General features: G+C 48.8%; 1 protein-coding gene across 2 annotated transcripts; it reads left to right on the plus strand.

The window, feature by feature from the left end:
• On the plus strand, positions 6,072-9,462 carry LOC8083960 (muscle M-line assembly protein unc-89). 2 transcript variants are annotated; one of them, XR_002453117.1, is made up of 9 exons: positions 6,072-6,452; positions 6,565-6,626; positions 6,718-6,779; positions 6,873-7,734; positions 7,840-7,929; positions 8,017-8,115; positions 8,436-8,495; positions 8,584-8,841; positions 9,037-9,462. XR_002453117.1 is itself a non-coding variant. In XM_021460981.1 (9 exons), the coding sequence occupies exons 1-9, from the start codon at positions 6,296-6,298 to the stop codon at positions 9,116-9,118; spliced, it is 1,626 nt and encodes a 541-aa protein (XP_021316656.1). In that variant the 5' UTR covers positions 6,077-6,295; the 3' UTR covers positions 9,119-9,462. The 2 variants fall into 2 exon arrangements, 1 of the variants encoding a protein (XP_021316656.1); XM_021460981.1 differs by having other exon boundaries at positions 6,077-6,452; positions 8,584-8,735.

The raw sequence follows: 18,441 nt of genomic DNA on the forward strand, positions 1-18,441 counted from the left end.
AACTCTTGGTCAACAAGCCTATTACATCGTTTTTCTAGCGAAAACACACACGGGTCTTTATCAGAGTCAATGTAGCGCGTCAGCGGTGAAGGCTCCTCCTTCACGGGGAATCATCAGAGTCGGCGTAGTTTATCAGTGGGCGTAGCCTTCATTTCCGAACCAAACTTGAGCGCAGGAACGAGACCACCTAATCCTTCTATTCTCCGTAGTTATCGTCATAGACCACGTTCAAAACCTGCTAAACAACTTTCAGTACGATTTGTACTGGCCACTGGCTCCCACCCTATGCTTTTGCGTAAGCTTTGTGGTAAGTGGAATGCAAAGGGTAGATCATGAGGCCTATATATATGGCTGTAGTTTTTCCTATGCAAGCTTGTCAATATTTTAATAATAATAATTCATCAAGTTTTATTCCATCTCAACCACACGTCCATCCATCCATCCCATCACACACATCTCACCACACTCTCACTCTCTAGGCGGCAAGTACGACTCCCGCTCGTGCCTTGCCTCAACGGCCAACGCCGGATCCAACACACACCCAGGGGAAGGTAGAAAGGACTCCTCTCACTAGTCAAGTGAAGCTGTACTTAGAAAAGGTCCATAGCCGACGAATCGGCGTATGTATCGATCGATCAACCAAACTCTGCAGAGGTTTACACTAACCACAAGATCACCATCATCGACGGTGGCCCCCGTCTAGGCTGATTCCGAGCTGCCTCCCAGCTAAATACGATGCCACCCTACCACTCAGAACTGGGGCCATACCGGAGTACCACCGGCATGCTGAGACTGTGAGGCGTAGTACCGGGCCCCTAAGGTCACTACGCTGTCTTAGGAGGGTGTGGGTCCTCATGCCCGTACCTCCCTACACTATCTGCTATCAACCTAGTAGTAGTGGCACCGCACTAGCTGGTCGTACATCCGTCCCGTTCCATGGCTAAGGCGAGTGGCGTGTAAGGCTTCCTAACACCCGGTCCACAGAACATCTCAGTCCTTAGGGTGACCAAACAGGACATCTTCACGAGGGGCCAACCGATGCCCCGCTCGACGGAACATCCGGTTAGCCCGTGCTATACAACACCTCCCATCCCGGCGCTTCGTCCCACGAAGACACTCCACTCCGGGACCTCTCCCTGTCACATGTACCCGCCACAGGTAGCTCTCATGGAGAACGCCTAGGTAGCGTCCTCCGGCAAGACTTGTCCCAAGACTCGTCGTAGATCCTGCTCGGTCGACTCAACCCTCACCACACACCCAAGACACACGCCAAGATCTCCCCAAATCCATTACCATCTCATTATCCAATTAATGGCACCACGTGCCTTATCCACTCACATCCAATCTCCCACATTGCATCACATCACAGATATAATGCGTAGTAGAAGCAGTAGCAAGTAGTATGCAAGCATCTAACCTGACAGTGGGTGTGCGAGGGTTATAGGTTGCAACAAGGCAATGGCTCACAAGCATTTCTATCATGCAACCTATCTCGGTTCATTTGCATAAAAGTAAAGCACTAGCATCTACATTATTGCATGTCTATTAGGATTCTACGAGGTTGGGTGGGACGTGGCACCTGTCGAATGTCATTTCTGAGATCCTCAGTGCACTTGTAGTCGTTCTCATCTGAGGTCCTTATTCCATCTGCATGTCCTTTCTTCAACGGGTTCCGATCCGATCAACGCTAACCGAAGCAACTACCTCGAAAGTGACAAACAAGGCGAAACAATCAAATCACTAGACCTAGAAAGATCGTGAAAAGAGACGACAAAACACTGAAGAACAACTACCCTAAAAGAGCACCGAAAGGAAAACAACTTAGCCCTCTCGGCGGATGTCCGATCCCTGGGCTAAAAGAAACGGGAATGGTTGTTCACTAAGTACAAGCTTGAGTCTTAGCCTAGCCGGTACTTTCCGGGTCGATCATGCCGACCTGTACGGCTTTAATAACAAGAGCGTAGACCCTAACTTATTCTAAGCAAACACCACAGCTTACGGTCTTTCGATCCAAGTGTCATAGAGATCGACAGGAATCGAAAAGACTATGAGCACGAGAAGTTCCGGTCTCTCTCAATCTATACGCCATTGTAGTTGGCGAGAGCCAAGAGAGGGTGGAACAAAGAGAGAAGAAAGGGAAAGTGGTCTACTCCTTCCGATCCACTCGCCATGGTAAGAGACGGGGAATCTGAAAGAGTGACACACAAGAACACGAGTGCTCAAACTACTTGTAGGGTACCACAACCTAGGTGCACTAAATGCACTAAGACATCAACAGGGTTCTTAGCGGTGCGGTTGTCACCACGAGAACCAAGAAATGCTACGGTCGAATAGGTACAAGCGTACAAGAGTTTAAGCACGAAGAACCAAAAAGGCGGGAAAAGACACGGGATTCACCTTCCTTTGATCCGCTTGCCATAGCAACGGCGGGAATCGCGGGATTGGAAACAAAACATCAAACAAGCAAAAGGGGCTTAATCCCCATCTTACTGGATCGACGGGATTGAGAACAAGAGAGAAGAAGAATGGAGTCCATACTCTTTCGACCAACTCATCATGGAACAACGACGGTTGGATAAAAGGAATACGACCCCACGATCCCAACCCACTCGTAGGGCACCATGACTGTGCATCTAAATCAGCACAAGGCTATTCCTAAGGCCCATAGCGATGTGGTTGTCACCGCTAGGTCCGAGGGAATGCTATAGTCGAAGTGGTACAAGCATACGAGGTGGTTAGGATAAACACGGGAGAAATGGGGTAAAGCCCAATGGCCATGGCAAGGTGGACTCGCGGCCATGAGCTTCACCTAACGAGTTTCTCCGATAGTTCTACGAAGGTTGTCCCCTAATTCGTATCCCACTAGACTAGGTCATTTAGGTCTCGAGTGTGCGGGTAAGAACCGCGTCGTTAACGACATCGAGTCCACGATGACCACGTCCGAGGAACGGGAATAGGAGCTAACGACCGTACCGCAACGAAGTCAACTAAACACAGGGAATGAGTTACGCTCGGCATCGCGATCACGGCGGGACGAACCCACGATCAAAATGATCGAGTGCACCACCACTTCCCCGACTGGCTTGAAGGCTCAGTCCTCAGGAAAATAACAAACGAAAGAACGACGATAACCCGAGAGGAGGGATATGCTTGGCACTACGACCATGGCGAGACAAACTCGCGATCGCAACATTCAAACACATCATTCTCTCAACCGGCTCGAAGGCACGGTTCACAACCAACCAACCACACCACACAAGAACCAACACACAAAGAACCACAATGTAGCGACCAACACAAGACAACAATAGAGTAGCACATTTCCATAACGTCCAACAGAGATAGATAAACAGATAGGTAATAGACTGGCACGAAGGCACGGCACAGGCATGGATATAGATAAATCATGTGAAAGGCGCACGACATGTCTGAACGTTGATAGAAAGATGTACAAAAGCAAAAGGGGTTTTTCGTCGGCGTCGACTAGGGTTCGACCTTGGTGGCGAGGATGGCAGAGGGCTTCTATAGCTTGGTCGCGGCTTGGCAAAGGCGGAGCTGGAGGAGAAGGCTAGGGGTTCGGCAACGCTTCGCAGGTTCGGCGCTCTGACAGCAGCGATGTCTTAAGTCCAGCGGCTCCGACAAGTGGCACAGCGTGGCTGCAACATCCCTGCACAGAGAAGAACACGGCACGAAGGCCGGTCTCGGCAAGGTGAACACAGGAAGGGGAAAAGGAGGGAAAATGGGCACTGGTGGCTCACCGACGGCAGCGGAGAAGAGCTTGGCAAGGTGGCAGCTTGGCACGACATCGCGGAGGTACTGCTCGGTGCGGCTCGCGACATCGCAGTTCGCGGACAGGGTGGTGACCGCGGCGAGCTCGGAGCCGCGGTCGGCTCGGTGGCGTCGCAGGGTGAGGACGAGGACGCGTCGGGGCTCGGCGTCTTGAGCGCGGCGAGGTCGAGGACGCGACGCGCGTGGTCGAGGCTCCAGCGCGAGGGGGTGCTCGGGGCTCGAAGCAGAGGCATGGCCGTGGCGTCGCGACGAGGTTGGGGGCTCTGGTGGCGTCCGCGCTGGCGTTGTCGACGAAGACGCGCTCTGGGGTGCCGCGCTCGCGGCGAGGGCGCGACGCGAGGACGAGGCCACGACCGAGGCTCGGGGCGGGGTCGACATCGCGAGGGGAGGTAGAGTGGACCGGTGGTGGCGCGGGCGCAGACGTCGTGGCGAACGGGGCTGGGTCGCGGTGGTGGCTCGGCGTCGAGACAGAAGCTTGACGAGGACGCGCTCCCGGGGTGTCGTGCTCGCGGTGGTTTCGACGTCGGTGAAGACGGAGCGAGGGGCTTCGAGTTGGAGCTCGACGAAGAGGGAGCACTCGCTGCGGCGTCGCTCCTGGACGTGGCGACCGTGGCGAGGACGGGGACGGAGGCGTCGTGGGGCTAGGGCTCAGCGCGGCGAGGGCACTGAGGGTGCAGGGGCGGCGGCTCGGGAATGGAGGAGAGCGGCGTCGGCGCTAGGGGCTCTTATAGTGCGTGGCTAGGGTTCCAGGGGCAGCGCGTCCATCCTCGGCGTCCGTGTCCGCGTTGGGACACGTGGAGCGCATCAGCACGGACGTCGAGGGGCAGAGGGCAGGCGCGCACGGGTTTCCTCCTTGGCGCGGCGGCGGCGGCGTTCTGGGGAAGGCAGGGGCGAGTCCTCTCCTAGGGTTGGAGGGGCGCGACTGGGCCAGAAGGAGAGCTGGGCCACGGGGTTGCTTGGGCCGAGGGGAGGTAGCTGGGCCGCGGAGATGGGGCTGGGCCGGTGGCGCTAGCAGGCAAGGAGGAGAAGGGGGGAGGCAGGCTGGGCCTTGGTGCGTGCGTGGGCTGGAATGAGAGGGAGAAAGAAAAGAGTTGGAGCCCAAGGAAAGAAGATTTCCTATTAAAGGATAAAGAAATTTGGGATTAGGTTCAAAGGATTTTTAAAGAGGGGATTGAGAGGGGAATTTCGGGAAGAGTTCAAAAGAATTCAAAGGAGTTTGAGACATACTCCAACAGAAAGATTGAGAAGGGATTCGCTTCGCCTTTGAGATAGGCTCAACAGAGATTTAGACAGACTTCGCTACGGATTTGTGCACTCCAAAAGAAACTCAAAACCCTAAACAAGACTAAACTCCCAACCGACTCACGAACAAAAGCACTCACCTAGAAACAAATCTACATGTATGCCACGATTTGTTAGCGGGTTAGGATCGAGTTAGATCTAAAAACTATATGCTTCACACGATTATAGGAAAAATTTTAAAAAGCTCGTATTTTTGGTTTACGTAAAAAAAATCTGGGATGTTACAAATATGGTAGGGAAGTCGATAGAGCAAAATAAAAGACGGTAATGGCTACATAGAAAGCTCATAAAGGGTTTTGAGATACCAAGAGACCACAGCGGCCACAAAGATGGTGGCACATGAGTCATTGGCATGTGAGGCTTAACACACGTCTGCTAAGCCAGGGTTAAGCTGCTCATGGCTTCCCTCACCCTCCTCTTCTAGCTCCTCTTCATCTCACTTCTCACCACCACCCTCTTTCCCCCGCTAACAACACGGTCTAAGCATTGAAGGCGTCCTTTTTGTCTTGATGATAGTATTTTTTAAGTATACAAATCGTCTAAACCCCTAGAAAGTTACGGTTTATTCAAGCATTAAGCAACTACAGGATGTGTGGCTTACAAATCATGATAGTGTAACCTTGACTTCTAATAACAAAAAGAATCATTATAAAGCCCTAATTTAGAAGCGGGACAAGATAGTAAAACATGTGGTGGGGATATTTGCTAATTAAATTTCACTAAGTCTGAACCATGTGCTAAGCCGTGTAATTATACGGTCACGCGGCTACTGCTGTCCAACCCTACGGATCATCACCTTCTGCTCTACCTTTTTACCTTCATCAGTAATCCAGTTCGTTTTGCAGATCTGAACTCTGAAGCAACTCAAACCCATTCCCACCGAGTTCCATTAGTTTTGCAGCCGTTGCCAACGTCTCTGGAGCCGTGGAGGCGCCATGTGCCGACACCCACCGTTTTATTTAATATAGAAAATAAATAAAAATCCCCTCCAATCCAACGCAACGCCGCCGCTCCAACGGCTAGTTGCCCAGGCTGCCGAGTGCCGACCGTCCACGATCTCAAATTCATCCATCACCCGCGCCACCAGGCATCGTCTCGGCCCAAGCACCACCGGCACCTCGACACCGCCCGCCGCCGCGCCAGTGAGCTCAGCTGCCAGCTCGATCGCCCGCCAGCGGACACCGTCGAGGATCCAGAAAACTCCATGGGTATCCCGTCGAGGCACCCGGACCACGAGGAGGAGGAGGAGTACGACGATGCCTTGTTCTACGAGGACATCCAGGCGCCCAAGTTCGTCGACCTCACCGCGCCCGACGCCGGCCGCCCCGACGACGACCCCGCCTGGTTCTGCATCCGAGTCGGTAAGTGATCGACCAACCCCCTCGCAATCGCAAGTCGAAACCAATTCTCGGTTCTTCGCTCCGTCCGGGTTCTACGCTAGCGAAGGGTTCTGATCCGTGTCGTGGTACGCAGGTTGCGACCAGAACCATGAGCAGGTCGATCCGGAGGCCCTGGACAGGAGCTTCTTTATGCGGGTTTGTCCCTTCTCTCTCTCACATATCTTAATCAACCTAGGATACAACGGGAATGTCGTCGATTGATCAATGCTGTGATTCTAATTCGCAGGTCATGGCGGCGAGAAGCCCCAACGTGCGGCTACAGAAGGCTATCAGCAGGAAGAACCAGAGGTACCGACAACTTCCACTTGAGCTGGATGCTCCATTTGAACTCTTCAGTCTTCGATTCAGATTTATATATCCCGTATTCCAATTTCGTTGCAGCTCGATGATGAAATGCCCGCAATCTGCGCCGCCGAAGCCTCCGAGGGCTCGGTTCGCGAGGCTGAGCGCGGACACGGAGGCTGCGGAGAAGGCGCCGGCAAAGCCCAAGCCAATGGTCCAGCGGATCTGCGCCCTGCGAGCGTCCCCAGTCCGTACCAAGGCTGCGCGGGTCGAATGTCCCAGCGAGAGGAAGAAGGCACTGACGACGCCGCGGAGCAAGCCCGTCCGGCCGAGGCCGGAGCTGTTCCACAGCGTGAAGCACCAGAAGGAGCCGTTCGCTGCTGCAGCCAGAAAGGGGACGGTCGTCAAGGCTCTGTTCATGAGCACGCCAAAGAAGGAGCCGGTCCGAACGCCGGCGGCAGACAAGGGCAAGGAGGCGGTGTCCGAGGCCGGTTCCAAGCCGAGGAAGCTGAACTTGGCCTGCCGGGAGGTGCCGAGCAGGTACATGTCTCAGCTGAAGAATCCCAAGACTCCCAAGAAGGGTGAAGAGACCACGGTGGCCAAGAGCGAGAAGAGGGGACAAGAATCCAAGACGAATGTCAAGAAGAAAATTTTAGGACGCTCGGCGAAGTGTGCTAGTGCCGAACATGATGGAGAGAACCGAAATGGTTGCAGCAGCACTGCAGCAGACGAGAACTCACTTGCAGAAACTGCTAGCTCCAATCAGGAAAGGAATGTGGTGCTGCAGGAATTGAGAATTGAGGTTGATACATCGCGATCTGACAATTCTGATGACAACAAGGAGAATCTGTCGACTGCTGCTCCGAGTGAAGAATCAATGAACAATTCGCATTCTGAAAGTGAAAACAGACAGTTGGAGAACAACGAGAATGTTCCTCTGAAGAAAAATGTTGCTCTGAAGGTAACTATTGACTGTGAACTGATGGTACTGAAAAGAGAAATTGAGCCTTCTTTGCCTGCAGTTAGGATGTGAAGAACCTGACATGCTGTTGTGGATCTAATGCAGGTGGCTAAATTGCAGAGCAAAGTGCATCAAGAGCAAGCAGGAAAGCTCAAGAAAACTACCAATCCTAGGCCATTCAGGCTAAGGACTGATGTAAGTTTGGACACCCTCCAATTCTCATTGTATTGCAGGATTAGTTACTAGTAAAAGCTTTGCCTCTCACTCGTCTATTCTACATAGGAAAGAGGTGTCCTTAAAGAAGCAAAACCAGAAAAAAGGCACCCGTTCGCTGAGAACAACTCCATGGCAGTACTCAAGGATCCAAACAGAGGACCAACGGTAAGGCCTTGTTTAGTTCGCAAAAATTTTCAAGATTCCCCGTCACATCGAATCTTTGGTCGTATGCATGAAACATTAAATATAGACGAAAATAAAAACTAACTGCACAGTTTAGCTGTAATTTGTGAGATGAATCTTTTGAGCCTAGTTACTCCGTAATTGGACAATGTTTGTCAAATAAAAACGAAATGCTACAGTATCCAAAAACGAAAAATTTTGCGAACTAAACAAGGCCTAAGTTCATCAGCTTCCAGATGCCTAACATTTTCAAGCCTCAACAGCCGGGTTGCTGACTGCTGTATGTTTGCAATACAATGCAGACAATGGACAAACACATCCACGGCAAGGGACTAGACAAGCCGACCTGCGGCAAGAAACAGGTGAGCATTGATGCTGCCATACATTTCCAACTCGAATTCAAACAAGTAGGAGGTCTCATGCTGATCTGTGCTTACCATATATGTTCAGATGAAGCAAAGCACCCAGATTGTAACGGGTCAGCAACAGCTAGTTGGTGAGTCCAGGCCCGCCTTCAACAGCACCAAATGCAAAGCTGTGAAACCGCAGACAGTTTCTAGGGTTGCTGCATCATCATCAGCACGAACAGCCAAAACAGCAAGGTTTGCAGGACTCTTTCTTGAGCTCAAACAGTCTTAACTTTCCGTTCCACCCCTGACAGGTCATATATGTTGCTGTCCACCGCGTCACGCCTGACCAGGGGTGAAGGTAGGTAGTTTGTAGTGGGTGCTAATGCACCACCCAAAAAATATAAAAACAGTGAGATTGACTAAAATTTCACCATATATGCACCCCTTAGCAGATATGTTTATGCACCCACAAGGCAAGTGCACCACCCTCAAATTTGCTCTAGCTTCGCCACTGCGCCTGACACAACATTTCACTTTTCCGTTTGCTGTGCAGTGGCCTTGTGGCACCTTCCCGGGTTGGCAAGGAGAGGAAGGCTACCGTGAAACTGTCGAGGTTTCAAACAACAGTTGCTTGAGTTCGTGCATGATCAGGGGAGAAAAGGAGAACAGGAGACTGTTGACAATGGTTTTATTGTCTGCTCCAAGCCTCCAACGACGTGTTCTATATTTACGCCGTCGATATTCGTTTCTGGATTTTGTTGACTTATGTACACTGACCATTTCTTTCCGTGAATCATGTGGTGGAATTCTTCTACTTTGTTACTGTATACCACCACCAACCAACAAAGGTGTCAAGATTCTTTCTGTAAAATGTTTCGGAATTGATTCTTTCTGTCACTTAAACTGGGGAAGGAGGCCCAGCCCATGAGACATTTTAATTCAGCTGTGTCATGTGTGGACTAGGAGCCATTTTATCTCACTATCTTGTTGCCCTTGACTCCTTGTTCTGGACTGCATGCGTCCCATTACCTTTCATGTACATGAACAAGATCCAAGTCGTCACAACACAAATTCAGGAAAAAAATTCGAACCTTCCCTAAAAAAAGGAAAATTTTCGAACCAGGGTGTCGTCACGAGGAGAGCGTTACTGGCGCGTCGCCGCCCAACCAATCCGAAAACCGCCACCAGCCTTGCTGGTCCCTCGACACAGAGGACGACAGCGTCACCAAGCGCCCAAGCCCCGGCATGGAAATGGAAGAGGAGAGGCCCCTTAAGGCAGTGGACCACTGCATGTACAGTGCAGTACATTGCACGGAGCAGAAGCAGATACATTTCGATCACACGGATACGGGCAGCCCCGCCATGAAGGCATCCATCCCTCCATGGCTGGACCTGGCCCCCCGGCACCTCTGATCAATGCTGCCATGGACACGGCTGCCGGCTGGGCTGATCGAGCTGCGAAGCGCTGCGTAGCCGGTGATCCGGTGAACAGTGCCACGGATCTCAGATTGATTGCGGGGTAATAATCGAGCTCGCTGTATGCCTCGTGTGGCGCCTCGCTGCTCAGCTCATCAGCCAGCCGCGACGCCGCAGGAGCAGCTCTCGTGCGTGTGCGGCGCACGGTGACTCGGGCCCCCAGGGTGCCCTACACGCGTGGGTACGTATCGACACGCCATTGCTCGGTGTCGGGTTTCCTGATCGTAAGCCGTAAGCCCTGTTAGGGCACTCACTGTGCAGAAACTAATAATAGTTTCTATGTTCTAGGACTAAGTATCAAGAAACTATATTACACAATCCAACTTTTTTAATCTTAGAGTCTTCCTAATTATTTACCCCTCTTCCTCCGGATCCTCTGCTCCCGTTTTCGCACATACAGTACATACCAGCTACTTCCTCGTCTGGCTCTGCGATAAGGTCGCACATGTACACCAGCCACGGCCGCCGGTGGTGCGGCTTCATCACGGAGCTGTCCATGTCCAGGAACACCTTGGCTAGCACTATCACCAACATGGCTGTGCAAAACAACACCACGGCAAGAGCATAGCCCGGCCACCTCTGCCCATGCCTGGAGCAGCGCCTCCACGAAGTTGGCTATCATCGTGGCGAACGAGAGACGATCGACGGCCGTACACGCCCACCACCAGACACGCACGCAAGCGCCAACCTCGGTTCGTGCTCGCGGCGGGATCCGCTTTGGCGTCCGCACGAATTGGCTCCCCTAGTGTGGGTGCGCGACCACGGCGTCGTCGGAGCTCTCGTGCAGCCGACCACTACCTCTGCGGTGATGGCGAGGCCCGCCGCCCCGATGTGTCGCAAGCAAAGGAGGAAGGCCTATCGCGCCGCCCGCTGGGGTTCATGGCGGTCGTGACCTAGAACCACCACGTGACCCCAGCTTCGAGGGGACGGGCTGCAGACGACGAACCAGGGCGGGTGGCTTAGACGCGCGCAGCAGTGGACCGGCGGCCATGACAGCGGTGGGACGGGCATCACAAAAACACACGGGATCCGGAGGAGTCGAGATTTTTTCTCCTACGGCGCGTAGACGTCGAGTCTAAATAAGACTCGGTTTCCTTCTCCTTCATTTAATTATCTTCCACGTCATTAAAATGCTGATGTGGCAGTATAATAAATAGAGATAGAAATTATTATAGAGTCTACATTGGGAGTGCTCTTACAGTAAGTTGATAGGACACCTCCTGTTTTCTTGTAGCCTTGTAAAGTGCCCTCGTTTTTTTTGTTCGGTAATATAAGTTGGTATAGGACACCTCCATTTGTTTCAAGTCAAGTCAGGCGGTTTAGATCCAAAAAGTTTTAAATTTTGACACCACATTATTTTTGTTTTTATTTAACAAACAATCCAATTATAGAGTAACTATGCTTAAAAAATTTATCTCACGATTTACAAGTTTACAAATAAACTATACAATTAAATTTATTTATATTTATATTTAATATATATACATGTACTAAAAAAAATATCGAATTTTTTTTGGTTTTTGTGGTGAACTAAACAACGCCTTAAAGAAAACGATATGCTAGCACGAAATTTCTGTGGATTCGCGTTCCGGATGCCCCAACTGTAACCGGGCAAAAGGTTGTCCCGCCGCGGCTCGCGTTTTGGCACGACACTTCTGTAGCCGTGTTAGTTCACGCGTGAAGAATTGGATTACTTTGAGGCTTTGACGCCGTTGTCTTCGTCGTCCTCGTCGTCTTTGGCGAGACAAGCACATAGATTCGCCGGAAGAGGCCGTTGGGCGTCAACACCTGCATTCACAAACCCGAAACGTTCCAAAACCGCCGGCCTTGAGCGGCGTGGTAGACAAAGGCCTTGTTTAGGCCTGTTTGGTTCCACCAACTAAATTTTAGCTAGTTAAACTTTAGTCACTTTAGTAGCTAAAGTTCCAAACACATTGACTAAAAGGGGCTAAAATAGTTTAGTTTCATTAGTCATCTAAGAGTAGCTAAAATAATTTTAGCTAGCTAAAATTTTAATTAGTGGAACCAAACAGGGCCTTAGTTTCCAAAAAAATTTGCAAAATTTTTCAGATTTTCCGTCACATCAAATCTTTAGACGTATGTATGGAGTATTAAATATAGATAAAAATAAAAACTAATTGCACAGTTTGGTCGAAATTGACGAGACGAATCTTTTGAGTCTAGTTAGTCCATGATTGGATAATTTTTGTCAAATACAAACAAAAGTGCTACAGTGTCGATTTTGCAAATTTTTTTGAAACTAAACAATGCCAAAATTGCAGATGCGTGCGTTCAACACAGATTAATCCTGCAGCTCGTATGCTTCTGCATTAAAACAAATGGAGGCGGACTACAGAACAAACGAGTACTGCTAGCAAACACCTGTGCAGGAAGGTCACGAAAAGCTCACGGCGTAGACGGCGGCGCATCAGGAACTGATGTTAGTTGGTCTAAAACGACATACCTAAAAATATTATTTATTAATTTATTATGAGAACTATCTGATACAAAAAAATACGGCTTACACGAACATAGTCAAATTCATCGAGGAAGATGTTAGGGCAGTCCAATGGTTGAAACTACCCACGGTTTCCAGAGTGCCACGTCAACAAGAAACCATCTATAGAAACTATTTCACCCAATGTATGTTTCTTTCCCTAATAAATATTACCTTTTTTTTTCTTCTTTCTCTCTCCTAAGTCCATCGTCTTGCTCCGCACCGGCGAGCGAGCACGGCCGCACAGGCGAGCCAGTATGTCGTCGCCGCGTATGGTGTACTTCTCAAGCTGGAAATTAAGCAACTTTGACTGGCTGCTCAGCAAGCTTGTGGACGTCGCACCACACACACATCACTGCGTATGATGTACTAGGTGGCAAGCACTATGGCGGCCGTGCAACTGAGGCCTTGTTTAGTTCACCCAAAAAAGCAAAAAGTTTTCAAGATTCTCCGTCACATCGAATCTTACGGCACATGCATGAAGCATTAAATATAGACGAAAGCAAAAACTAATTACACAGTTTAACTGGAAATCGCGAGACGAATCTTTTGATCCTAGTTAGTCCATAATTGAATAATATTTGTCACAAACAAGCGAAAGTGCTACAGTACCGAATTCCGAAATCTTTTCGGAACTAAACAAGGCCTGAGTATGGTGTTGCCATGGCAGCCAAATACGTCAACGTCGGAAGAAGGCGAGTGAGGACGGTGACCGGCGATTGAGCGCAATAGTGCAGTCGAGCGAGCGAGATGGCTAGCCGGCGAGCGCAGGCAGGCATGCACGCAGCGACGTCCCATCGCAGACCCCACCTAGAAACTAGCAGTTTCTTCCCAACAGTTAAATTGTCGTTTCTTCCGGTCTTGGGTGTAGCGTAGACGTAGTTTCCTAGTGAAGAAACGGTTTCTTGAATTTTTTTCTCTCTTTCTTCATTAATTAGCCTGCCATGTCAGCATTTTGCTGAGCTGGCTAGTTATTTATTATGGATAGAAACTACCATTAATACTCTATTGGGAGTGCCCTTATACTAGTGTCTAGGGTTTTGACGGAGCATGACGACGGCGACAACTGGACCGGCCGCCGCCGGAGATCGTGCAGGCATCACGGCAGCCGTTGAGGGCCGGGCGTGCCCACGCGTCGGCGGAGGTGGGCTGACAGCGGCGAGGTCACTGCCGGATGGGCCCAGACAGACAGGCCGCCTTATCTGGACAGGGGTGGGGAGGACATGGTGGGGCCTCCGGTTAATTGCCGATTTGGCATGTGTTACGTGACAGGCAAGCGGTGCACGCACTTTCCCCTGCCGCACGGTTTCCCTGCCTCCTTGTCCTTGTCTCTCCTTCCTAAAGAAAACCTGTGTGGGATATACGAGTATAACACACATAACACGCCTTCAGCATCATTGCCTGGCATCTACTAGCGGAAAATAACCCAAGCCAGCATCTTTGACTGCATACAAGCCGTAACAATGTTGCTGTCAGAACAGGAACGAACAAAGAATGTACTGTATTGAATTGAATTGTGCCACTGCCACCAGCGTTAAAGCAGTATAGCTGCGTATGGGGTGTGATATCAGGGAAGCTGGTTTTTCAGGACCGTGTTTCGCGTCCGTCTGCGCTGTCATCATCGCCATAACTGTGGACCTGTGGCGGATCTCACATGCCAAGACCCCCGCGGCCGGAGACGGAGATGGTCCAGCGACAGTGAGCGCGGGGCGCGCGGCAGCAAACGTCGTAGCGTAGGCGATCTCACTCTCACAGAGACTCTCACTCACATGCGGCGTTCCCGGCCGGCATGCACGTGGCTCGCGCGCGCACTGGAGCCTACCGGGACGGCGGACGCGGGCAAAAGCACGTGGCGTTTCCATTTTCCATCGCGCTTCCGCTCTCGCCGTCCCCGTCACCTGCCCGCGTCGTCTGCCGAGCTGATTCCCCCGTGCATGTCCACGACGCAGCTTTTGCCTGATTCCGCGCCGGATTCGCTCGAGAAAAATCGCGGTCGCCCCGGCAGGTTCGTTCGTGCATCATGCATGCATGCTGACCGCCGGGAAGGTCCACCGCCGGTCGAAATGTGACGTTTGGATTTGGTCGTTAGCTTCTGCGACGGCGAGGAGCTAGCTCTGCTCTTTGCCGAGACGACGAGTGTGCAACCGAAGAACCTGTCCGCTCCTCTGTTCTCTAGCGTGGCACGGTAGTGGCCGACTCTGCTCGCACGTCTCGATTTCATGCTACCGGCCGTGGTATAAGCCCAGATGGCTCGTATACGGCCCCCGATACTCCGAGAGGCGTTTGTTTGCTCTCTGACGCCCCGGGACGGCACCGCCATGCATGTCTTTTTAGTCTTTCTCGTTTTCTTCCCCTTGTCCGACTCGCAGGAACTCGTCGGATGGATGATGTACACATCATGCATGCTACTGAACGGAGAAGAGAGCGCCACATTTACAGATACGTGGTAAATCACAAGCTTTTATTACCAGTACGTGACAGAATAAACGCGATCAAACATACGTACGGTGAAATAAATTAACATTTGCTTACCAAAGTTAGCACATGTTTAAAGTGGCATGAAGGGTCCTACCTGCTCTGATCAACTTGTCCATCGCCCATACGGCCGGCCATACTACTAGATGAGATGACTCAGATGAGCCCTGAGCCCCTGAGAACGCGCTTGCATGCATCTCGTTCTCCGGTGATCCGTCACGTTGATCGCGGGGTGGACGGCACCTTTTCCCCACTTTTTCCTCCGGTGACCCCCCACCCCCGCTGATTTTTGTGCTTTGACGCCACAGGACCCATCTGGCTTTGGTTAAAGACCGGAGGCATGTCGTCGTATCATATAAACACAGACATTTTCCATTTCCATTTCCGCGTTCGCGTCGCGAGTCCCTGCGCTGGGCCCGACGTTTTCCGCCGAGCCATGGGCATGGGCGCAGGACTAGGCCACCGCAGGCAGCCGGCGGAATTGGAGGTCACATGGATCGCGTTGCGGTCGGCTGGCTGAGCCAAACCACGCGCCGGCCGGCCGGGCGGCGTATCCGGGCTTCCCTGTTACCTGGAATTGAGGCCGGAGCAGGGAGCACACAAATGTTGGGTACCTGGGAAAATAGGCACATTCTTCTCAATATAGAATTTAGAAGTTTTTTTTAGATAAGATTTAAGCCAAACATTAGAAATATAAATCATTAATAATTTTTAAATGGTTGAGTTTGCAAATGTAAAAATCTTATGAATAAATTTGTCTTTTAAAATATTTTTTCTAAATATTCTTATGAAAATAAGATATTAAAGTCGTGACGCTGTTTTAAACGATATGTAAATCCTATACTGAGAGAATACTCGTATCGTATAGTATGTTTGGGAAACTTGTGTGTGCCTAATTCTTTTGACTAGGATGTTTCGAAAAGTTACTAAAGCCTTGTTTAGTTCCGAAAAAATTTGGGAAATCAACACTATAACACTTTTGTTTGTATTTGACAAATATTATCTAATCATAGACTAACTAGGCTCAAAAGATTTGTCTCGTCAATTCCGACCAAACCGTGCAATTAGTTTTTATTTTTGTTTCAGTTCGTTGCTTTGTTGCCAATAGTTAGGGATAACAAGCAGGAAGGCAAACACACGCGCTCGCGTGATAGACGACAGACATGGAAGAGAACTAGAACATTTTTAAATTTTTTTATATGAAAATAAGATATCAAAGTCATGCCGCTATTTTAAACGACATCTAAATCCTATCCTGTGAGAATACTCGTATCATATAGTATGAGTGTTTGGGAAACTTGGGATGTTTCGAAAAGTTACTAATGTAGATCTCATTAAAGGTTTATTATTATTATTTTGAAACCTTAAAGGTCTATTATTTGATTTTAGGAATGGTGGGATCCTTTCTTTGCACTGTCGAACTAGACATCGAAACAAACTTTCCAATATTTTATATTCAAGAGGGCATCCAAACACACTCTTATGTCTTATCACAAGCTTGTATCTTATCCTCGTCTACCATTGGCGCCCACCAGCAGCTCGTTGTCAACGGCATTGACAACGATGGTCTCTTGCAATAGTTGTTGCCCTTAGGCTAGTTTCAATGAAGTTCCATGGCAAGTTTTCAAAACGTTTAGTTTCATCCTCATAAAACTATCCATATTTTCATAAAACTCTCATCATCTTTTTCTTTATTAATATAGTCTCACATCAACAAATTTAATGTACATGAAACTTTTATAAAACCTCTATTGAGACTGGTCTTATCATCTTATGTAGTCGCTCCTATACTTGCTTGACAGTGATGCACATAGACTAGGTTGTGGCTTCTTTCCTCGGTTGCTACCAACTGCTCTCCCGTGAATAGGTTCAGTTCGTTGCTTTGTTGCCAATAGTTAGGGATAACAAGGAGGAAGGCAAACACACGCGCTCGCGTGATAGACTGACACACATGAAAGAGAACTAGAGCATTTCTAAGCATTTATAACAGTTTGCCATCCGGCTTTCTCATCCTATTTCTTTGGCAAAATAAGAAAAAATTCTCTTTAATAGTTTGACATTTTTCTCTCCCCATCTTTCCCAACCTCGCAAAAAATTCTCCGGAGCGCGGCCTAGGAGCGTGTATTTGAAGTTTTCCGACCCATCTAGTAAGCAGAAAAAAAAAAGACAAGGTTTCAAGTGAGAAAAATACAATAGAGAAATATTTGGTGGAAGGCTTAAACATGTACAGAAACAAATTGAGAGTTCTTGATACAAAATATAAGACTAGGTCATAGAAAAAAAATACCGAGAAAAAAAATTAGGATAGAAATATAGCAAACTCTTGGAGATGACTTTTCTCTAATTTAAGAGTTGGCAAATACCATATTTTGGAGAATAAAATATGAGAATCTCTTAGAGATGCTCTAATCATTTACATTGTTAAACTTTGAGCATTTCGACGTGATGATTAATTGGTAACTTTGCTTGGAATCGATAACTTAACACTTTCCTTAGTCCTTTAGACAATTGCTTCACTCCGACTAGAAAAAAATGTCAACGTAGGAGTACGAGGAGAGGAGAAGAAGGGCCAAAGGAAGTTTGCCTGTAATTTTTCAAGATAACTTAACACTTTCCTTAGACACAGAGGGGCTGGCGGGTTGCATATAGTTGGGTTAGAAGAAATTCAGGGGATTAAATGAGTAGCAAATGAAGCATTAATATCTAGAGAACGAGGAAGAACAAAATAACAATGTTTGCTAGTTTGAAAAACTACAACTGAAAATATTATTCGCTGATTTATTGTGAAAAAAAATATTATTGACAGAAAAGATACAATTTATAAGACAAGCGAACAGACTCTAGAACAATTCCATAAAAAGAAAGGAGCCTGTTTGGATTTCACAACTGACGGAGCATCGTTATCAATGTTGTTTAGATCCCACCAAAATCTAAAAAGTTTTCAAGATTTCCCGTCACATCGAATTTTGCGATACATGCATGAAGCACTAAATATAGACGAAAACAAAAACTAATTACACAGTTTGCCTGTAAATCGCGAGACGAATCTTTTGATCCTAGTTAGTCTATGATTAGATAATATTTGCCACAAACAAACGAAAGTGCTACAGTAGCATAATTCAAAAAGTTTTCACATCTAAACAAGGCCGTGCAAGGATTTAATGTTTCAGCGGCTTTTACAAAATCCTCATTTTTGTTGATGTGTTGCATGAGTCCTGTTCTTTTAAAAACAACGCGAGGTTTTCTTGAATTGTTGGTTGGCTATAAACCCAGTGCTGATGCATGACCATTAGCTAAATAACTGTAAAGACTTTAACGTTCTGGTTGCTTGTTTTGTTTGCCCATAATTAATTATAATTAAAAAAAATTGTTAGTAAAGCAACAGAAGGATCAAGTATCAACAGATGCACGCACGTCAGCACGGGGGGCAACGCTTCTGGATGATTAGAATTTAGAAGTAATTCTATCTATTACTCCTCCTGTAGTACTTAATAAAGCATGTGGATCGGA

The sequence above is a fragment of the Sorghum bicolor genome, chromosome 1, assembly GCF_000003195.3.
Source record: "Sorghum bicolor cultivar BTx623 chromosome 1, Sorghum_bicolor_NCBIv3, whole genome shotgun sequence".
Lineage (NCBI taxonomy): Eukaryota > Viridiplantae > Streptophyta > Magnoliopsida > Poales > Poaceae > Sorghum > Sorghum bicolor.

Coding starts and splice junctions, on each gene's coding strand:
- LOC8083960 (XM_021460981.1), top strand. CDS start 6,296: ATGGGTATCCCGTCGAGGCACCCGGACCACGAGGAGGAGGAGGAGTAC. Junction 6,780..6,872: donor ATCAGCAGGAAGAACCAGAG/GTACCGACAACT, acceptor ATTTCGTTGCAG/CTCGATGATGAAATGCCCGC. Junction 8,736..9,036: donor CGAACAGCCAAAACAGCAAG/GTTTGCAGGACT, acceptor TTTGCTGTGCAG/TGGCCTTGTGGCACCTTCCC.